Source organism: Triticum dicoccoides, chromosome 6A, assembly GCF_002162155.2.
Source record: "Triticum dicoccoides isolate Atlit2015 ecotype Zavitan chromosome 6A, WEW_v2.0, whole genome shotgun sequence".
Lineage (NCBI taxonomy): Eukaryota > Viridiplantae > Streptophyta > Magnoliopsida > Poales > Poaceae > Triticum > Triticum dicoccoides.
This window is the reverse complement of record NC_041390.1, coordinates 243,071,906-243,080,347: the sequence shown is the minus strand read 5'-3', so window position 1 is coordinate 243,080,347 and position 8,442 is coordinate 243,071,906. Positions and strand designations below refer to the sequence as shown.

The following is an 8,442-nucleotide window of genomic DNA, read 5'->3' as shown; positions in this document are numbered from 1 at the left end:
TGGCCGGGCATTCTTAGCCCTTGTCGCAAGTCCTCAAGACGGGGCGACGGGGTCACATCTTTCGTGAGTCTCTGCTTGTTACCGTGTGCTCCTAATCCACTATGATTTGGATAATTGACCCGAGGGCCTCTGGCCTGATAGCACTAACCATCACGTGGGCATTGTATGGGCGTTCTGCATTATATGCATCAGCCGAAGCTTATTAGACGTCAGCGACTGAGCGGCGCGCGCCGGGTTGGACTGGTAAGCTCCTGCCTTTTTAAGGAGGTAGCTAGGTCTGCTCACCGGCCGCCCATGAAACGTGCAGGAGTTCCCGGGGCGATGGCCCATGACCCCTGGGGCATAGGTTTAGTCCGGCGTGCTGACCTCTCTATTTAGCCTAGGTCGGGTTGCGGCGTATTGTTTGGCCGAGGCCGAGCATGACCCAGGAAAGTGTGTCCGGCCGGAGTTAATCGAGCGTGGTGAGTAAGTTGGTGCACCCCTGGAGAGGAGAAAACATCTATCGATAGCCTGTTCTACGGTAACGGACACTTGGAGTTGTATCCCGATCGATACAACTAGAACTGGATACTTGAGGTAATAACTGGATAGTATGGCTCTGGATTGCTTTCTCGCATGGATTCGAGAAAGGATCTATGGGCGAGGTTGATGACACTACCACTACCTTACTTTATGCTACTCTTTTACTCTTCTAAATGCTGCAAGATGTTTGAAGATACTGACGATGCTAGTCTTCGATATGACTAGGTCTTCTCTCTATTCTGGCATTTCTGCAGCCCAGTTCACATATACACCCCCTCTTTGATAATGGTGCATATGTAGTGTAGATCCTTGCTTGCGAGTACTTTGGATGAGTACTCACGGTTACTTTGCTCCCCTTTTTCCACGTCTTTTCATTCTTCCCGGATGCTGCAACCAGATGGTGGAGCCGAGGATCCAGAAGTCACCTTCGACGACGACTGCTACTACACTGAGGGTGCCTACTACTACGTGGAGGTCGTCGCCGACCAGGAGTAGTTAGGAGGCTCCCAGGCAGGAGGACTTGCCTTTTCGATCGATGTTGCTTTTGTGCTAGCCTTCTTAAGGCAGACTTGTCTAACATATGTCTGTACTCATATATTGTTGCTTCCGCTGACTCTTGTGTATTTGAGCTTATGTATTCGAGCCCTCCAGGCCCATGACTTGTAATATAAAGCTTGCATTATTTTATTTGTGTCTAGAGTTGTGTTGTGATATCTTCCCGTGAGTTCTTGATCTTGATCATACACATTTGCGTGTATGATTAGTGTACGACTGAATCGAGGGCGCCACAAGCGATGACGGCAGCGCGCCTTCTGCTCGCTTCAGTGCTTGTAGTCGTCGCTAGATGCTCTATGAATCTGGATATAATTTTTATTATTTCTGCTGTTCGTTGTACTACCATGATTGAGGATGAATAGGTCGACAGTTTCTCGAAAAAAGTATTTTTTATGTGTTTACGCATAAGGATGGGTTCTCAATCAACAAGTATATCATTTGTAAAATATTAATCTTGAAATAACCTTGTAAAAACAAAGTTGTACACTCCATTCATTTTGAATTACGTGTCGCGAAAATGGACAGAATTTCGGAGAGAGGGAGTACAAGAATTTCAGTCGAGACGTATGTTGCACGTACGCTTACTAGTGAGCTATAAGGGCATGTATAATGCATAGCCTTAAGGTGATGCCTCGCATGCCATGTAGGATCAGATATGACGTAAAGTAGGTTTGGATAGGGAAGCGGGATCCTATTCAGGAGGCGGGTGCTTGAAGAGAAAAAGTGTGATCCGGTAATAAAATCTGAAAAGATTGAAGTGAAAAGTACAGATGCATGTGTACTAGAGTCTTTATTTTCTATTTTTTAATGAGGCCCATTAGTGATTGCTTGCATTGGAGAGAAAAAATAAATGTAGATGCCTCAAATTATTTGTCTTAAATTATTTTTTATCATGAAACATATGTATCCACATGTCATCATTGTACATGCCCTAACAATCAAGCCTTTTCTTTATATTTTCTTTGTTTTTAGGGAAACTGAGCTTCTCCCCTTTTTTTCCGGCACGATTGCAAAAGCCCGTTTGCACACAAAGCCGAGCCCAGGCGCGGTTGTCTAAGAGAGCGACGAAGACCGCCTGCTCGCCCGACCCACGCACCTCCCGGACCACCACGCCACCATGGCCGCCGCCTCCCTGTCTCGCCTCTCTCGCCGCGCCTCCGCCGCCGCGGCGCCTTCCCTCCGCCGGATCCTCTCCTCCACCGCCACCGCCCCCGCTGCGCCATCGTCCTCACCACCCCCCGTCGCAGCCGCGGCGGCAGGTGCGGATCGGGTGCGGTGGGATTACCGCGGGCAGCGGCAGCTAGTACCACTCGGGCAGTGGCTTCCCAAGGTGGCCGTCGACGCGTACGTTGCTCCCGACGCCGTGCTCGCCGGGCAGGTCACCGTCCACGACGGCGCCTCCGTCTGGAGCGGCTCCGTGCTGCGGGGCGACCTCAACAAGATCACTCTTGGGTTCTGCGCCAACGTCCAGGAGCGGTCCGTCCTCCACGCCGCCTGGTCGGCCTCTACAGGTCTTCCCATTCTATATGCGATCTGTTTCTTCTACCTTGTCTAGTACCCAGATCTGACCACTATGACTGCTTGCGGAATGTTCTCGGATGAATTAGCTAGTAGTATGTGGTGCTGTGGTTGGTATGATTCCGTCCTAATTGGACGAGCGATTGGTTATATCTTAATTAATTGGATAATTTGATCTTTCGTGAAATATAATAATAACTGTACTCCCTCCGATCCATATTTCTTGTGGCTCAATTGGATAATAAAGTTTGATGATTTGGATTTGGGGTAATTTGACTGGGAGAGCTGAAGGCAATTTACATTTCGGAGGTCTATGCGCGGCATTCTTGAGATGAACACCGTTCTTTATATTTCGTTTGTTGGTGTTGAAACGAGGAGGGTGGAGTACCAGCTTGCTGTCAATCGCCATGGCGGCGCACTCTCTTGTTCTCGTGTCAGTCTCTTTTCCAATACCCTTTGCTTCTCTTCTATTAGGTCAGCCACCATGCGCCTGGGCCACTTGGGTCAGCAATACATGGGCCCCTCATCCAACACACCCCCTCAAGAGGGGTGATAGATATCTATCATTTCCCTTACCAATCCTCTAGTCACATGCCAGATTGCATTCTTTAGTTACCAATCCTCTAGTCAAGCATTCTGCAATCTCTTGCCCACAACTCACATGCTCAATCTTGATGATCCCAGCGTCAAGCTTTTCTTTGATGAAGAATCTGTCTATTTCCACTTGTTTGGTTGTATCATGCTGCACTGGATTGTGTGCTATGTTGATTGCTGATTTGTTATCACACCACACATTCATACAACTAGTCTTCAATATCTTCAGTTCTTCTAATAAATCTCTGGTCCACAACATTTCACTTAGCTTCCTCTCCGTCGTGCGATATGCGAGTGCAGCCGTCGTTTAAGGCAACGACAATGATGTAGATGAGCTATAGAGAGGGTGAATAGGTGAGGGCTCTCAACGCGCTGATCTCGGCTGGGGCGAGAGCGGCGCAGGAGAAGCTACCTTGATCGATTGCAACCTCGTGGCGGCCGAATGTCCTCAGGCTCAACTTGCCGATTGCTTTCAGGCAAGAACGACTTGATATGCAAAGCTAGCTGGTTGGTACTTTCTACCGGGAGCAAGTCGAGAACGTACCACACGTGAAGCTGCTTATCCTGCAAGCTGATCGACTTCCCGTATGGAACATCGGAGTTGCAGCAAATAGCTAGGTAGTCGTGATCAGTTACTTTAGTTGTTGCTGCCACGAAAAATCAATGGACCTTGTCTAGCTAGCTTTGCACATCTAATTGATTGCTAGTTCCGCTAGCTTACTGCAGGTTGTAGCTGAACCAAATTGATGAGATTCTAGATTTCTAGTACGTGCATTGACAAGGATTCTTGAGTACGCCTTGATGCATCCTATCTAGAATCGAGGATAGAACGGGCGAGGAGCAAGTTAAAAACAAGGCAAGGTAATTAGAGAGATAGGGTGATGAGACAAAGAGTCAAAAGATGTGATTGATGAAGAAAAGTCATAAACTGGCATCACGTAACCTGAACCGGGTAAAAAAGTTGGATTACGTGATTTATCATCTGGTTCAATTATATTGGGAGGTTCTTTTATACCTGAAAATAGAGTAGGGGGAATAGTGTCCCAGACCTAATAGTTTAGGGTGCTAAACATACTTATCTCTTATCCCCTCAACTATCTTAAACCAGACAAATCACCCCCTGAGCCCCTATTTATCCAACCAGCAGAAATACCAAACCCTAGCCTAGATGCTAGCCACGCCACACCTAAAATGCAACACTCCGGTTGAACTCTAAGCCGCACAGGAAGAAAATTATTCAATCATTTATCCTTATTTGGATTGTGGAGTTCATGCCGATTCTATGCTTTGGTTGGTCAAAGTCACATTCTGATTTTCCCCTGTTGTTGCTTCCTATGGCCGATTCTACTTTTAGGTTAATCCATGTGTCTACCCTTCAGTGTATTTAGCCAACTCAACTTAGTCAGGTTACCCTGTAAAGTGCATTGGCATTTGATCTCTACTTTTTTTGTTTACAAATGCCGATTCTATGCTTTGGTTGGTCAAAGTCAAATTCTGATCTTTCCCTGTTGTTGCTTCCTGTGGCCAATTCTACTTTTAGGTTAATCCATGTGTCTACCCTTCAGTGTATTTAGCCAACTCAACTTAGTCAGGTTGCCCTATAAAGTGCATTGGCATTTGATCTCTACTTTTTTTGTTTACAAATGCTTGTTCTTATTTTAAATTTCCTTGAATGCTTCTGAGAAGATAAGATGTTTATGATTTTTTTTTCTCTTGCTTAGTTGAATTGCTTAAGCGCGAGGCCCGATGGCAGCTCGTAAAACTAGTCAGTTGAGGTTTAGCTTGGATGTGTTGTATCTTGCATCCTGCATTGCTTCTTATTACAAATAGTTGTTACTAGCAAATATGCCCGTGCGTTGCAACGGGAGAAAAAAGAGAAAAAAAATGCATGTTCTTAGCCAATAAACATGGTTTTGAAGCGGTGCATTTTTTGATCTGAAAAGAAACATTTTGGTTTGGGTGTGATTGCAAACATCATGCTTCAAATATGAAATCTTAGAGAAGAACAATCAGAATGCCCATATGTTTAGGATTCACGGAGAAGAAAAGAAACAAAATTTACCCGTAGTTGCAAGAATATGTGTAATGAGCATGTTCGGGGAAGTATGAGGATGCCGTCACAGCAGCCTGACCGTCCCTAAGCAACATCGCACTGCATTGATTAATTTGAGCGATAATTCGATAACTCTTAGGAGAAAACAACTCAAATTAGTTGTTCGTCCAAAACAACACTGTGGCAGGCATGCTCCCGTCAATCACTAGTGTTAGCGCATGCAAGCACGTCTCGACCCGCTTCATGATTGGACACAGAGGCGTGAGCCGGTAGCCTGAATCCAGGTGCATATCCATGCACTCAACTTTTTCCTTTTTTCAAATATCATTTTTCCTTCGATTAAAGTAACCTCGTGATCTAGCGTGCCGGCTTATCTCCACGTCATCCTGGGGCCTTCAATTTTAATCCCGTAAAGCATGATTGGGTCCTTTTTTTTTCTCCGAGGTGTGCTTGTGCCGTAGCCTAGGGCGTTTGGTTTTAGTCCCCTAAAGCACAGCTGGGTCCTTATTTTTCCTCTGAGGCGTGTTTGCGCCGTGTAGCTGCATGCTTTTCAGTTTTTTTCCATTCTATTATCGAGATCTCCCTTTTTCTCCGAGACGCCCTCTATGTAGCCGTGTCTTTTTCGTTATTTATTTGATCGCTTCTCTCTCCTTGGAGGATTCCTTCCCGCTCAATATTTGCGAGCAAATGAAACACACTTCTTGCCCTCTTATTATTGGTTCTTGAGGCGGTTTACTGATTTCAGATCAGAGAAGTATATAAATCGGTGGAATAAAATGTATGGAAGCGAGGTGGTACTATTTAATAGGAACAAATCCTCTCTTCTTCACACGAGCATGAGGTGGCTCAGTTGGACGCCGTGGTCGAGACTGCTCCACTGGTCAGGAGTTCGATCCCTGGAACCAGCCATTATCTTTTTGCCTCTTCTCCTAGGCATCATGGGCCTGGGCCGCAGTCCTTCACGGATGCAGACGCATGGAGGGCTGGTCTGATGGGCCGCTGCTGCTAGATGGACCACAAAAAATCAGTACCACCTTGGATACAAAAAATCTCAAAAAATACAATATGGATGAAGGGATAAAAAAATCGGAGAAACGCACCTTGCTATATATATAGGCTTGCTAAAGTGAACCAGAGCTTAGAATTATTATTGTGTGCGCTGCCTACCGAGCCGTAACCAGATAAGGAAAAAAGTAACTGCATGCACCATTCCGCCGATCCATCCCACCCCACGTGGTACCTAACTTTCTTTTGATCGTAAGTGTCAAGCCACATGTAGTAATTTGCACTCCATGCGTTACTATAGCATGAAACTTTTAACCTTTACGGTGATTTGCCATGTGAAAATCCCTAATAGTTGTACCCATGATCCATTACTTGAGCAAATACTCTCACTTTACCATTGGAGAACTCTTATTACTACTAATGCTCATTACATTTACTAGGAGCAATTGTCCAGATGGTAATGGTTACGATGGTTGATTACTATATACCATAACTATTTTACGAGCCATGAAAATGGTAGCGGACACTAATAAAACTAGATCATGCAGCAGTGATGTAATAACTTATTTTACTATCTTTCCTCTTGTTCATTACTATGTGGCCTAATTATGTGCGCGGACCGTGAACGAGTGGGGGGCAACAGTAACAAAATTAGTATGGCTATTAGATTCCCCACTAAATTTACTACTAGGCGGAAGAAAAATACGTGAAGTTTGATGGTTGGTTGATTAGAGAGAAAACTAGATCATGCAGCAGTAACGTAATAAATTCTTTTACTATCTTTCCTCTTGTTCATTACTATGCGGCCTAATTATGTGCGCGGACGGTGAACGATTGGGGGGCAATAGTAACAAAATTAATATGGCTACTAGATTCCCCCTAAATTTACTACTAGGCGGAAGAAAAATACGTGAAGTTTGATGGTTGGTTGATTAGAGAGGCGAGGGACGGAGGCCATGGTGCGCGCAGTCTGACCGGAGCGCACGATTAGCAACTTTGCGCTCAGGCGCACTTTAGCGCAGCAGTATATATATACTCCCTCCGTCCGAAAAAGCTTGTTCCAAGCTTATCCCCCAAATGGATGTATCTAGCACTAACTTGGTGCTCGACACATCCATTTGAGGGACATATATATATATATATATATGTATGTATGTATGTATGTATGTATGTATGTATGTATGTATGTATGTATGTATGTATTACAGATATGGGTATGGATTATGGTGGTCAGCAACCAGTTTCCAGTCTATCACCGATAGCTGGAAATTCCTGGTCTGGACAGATATAGTTGAGCAATTTGTAGTATGACCGAGTGCATGAGATACAGATAAAAAAGATAACAAGGGCAATATGACCAGCTCCATTCATTGTTGAATATATGCAACATGAAACTACTTGGCACCCAAAGCTTGTAGCTGGTATGTATGAGTTAGGGCATCCGACAATGTACTTGGTGTATCGTTGGAGGGAAATGCCGCTGCTCATAGGCCTTGGCGAAGGAGATAACGGTGTGGAGGTCAGATGGCCGCTGAAGCTTGAGGTCAATGAGAAGACCATTGGGCAGCCCTGTTTTCTACAGAAACCGTTGTTGGGACAGTGTTAATGGCTAATTGTTGCGGCACATGAGCACTAGAAATCTGCTGGTGTAGTCGGCGACCGCGGAAGTGAACGGCAGACGTGCCAACTCGCCCAAGGTATTGGCGCGGAGTGACAGCCCAAACTGGAAGTGGCAAGCTTCCTTGAACTGCAACTGTGTCGGCATGCTGATATCGCACTTGAGCTGTAAGTAACAAAACTAAACCTCATTGGTGAGGTGGTAGGCTGCAGTCTAGACTTTGTCAGCCACGTCTGTGCGCTGTCCGTGAAAAAAACTGTTCACACCTATTGAGCCAACTAAGAGGATCGACCGGACCATCATACGCCGGGAAGTCGAGCTTTGTGGAACCGAGGCACGCCTGAACCAGAACCTGAACCTCATCCGAGGTGATTGTTTGGTAGGGGCGGAAGGGAGGAGATGGACGGGGTGGATCCATAGATGGGTTGTGGAGGGGGGTGAGGCCATAACGGCATATGAAACTGGTTGGCAGGTGGAGGCGTGAAGGTGGTAGAGGCGGCGGTGAAAATCTGCGGCTGCTGCTGTTGCTCATGGTAGGGTTGCTGCTGCCGATGGTACGGCTGCTGCTGGTAGGTGG

At 45.8% G+C, this 8,442-nt stretch overlaps 1 protein-coding gene across 1 annotated transcript in view; it reads left to right on the top strand.

The window, feature by feature from the left end:
• The first annotated feature begins 2,105 nt into the window (after nt 1–2,105).
• Nucleotides 2,106–8,442, top strand: part of LOC119316718 (gamma carbonic anhydrase-like 2, mitochondrial) — an 8,728-nt gene continuing 2,391 nt past the window's right edge. Inside the window, exon 1 of the mRNA XM_037591100.1 lies at nt 2,106–2,588. Coding sequence (XP_037446997.1) covers nt 2,195–2,588 — 394 coding nt within the window. The 5' untranslated portion in view covers nt 2,106–2,194. The remainder of the gene's footprint in view (nt 2,589–8,442) is intronic.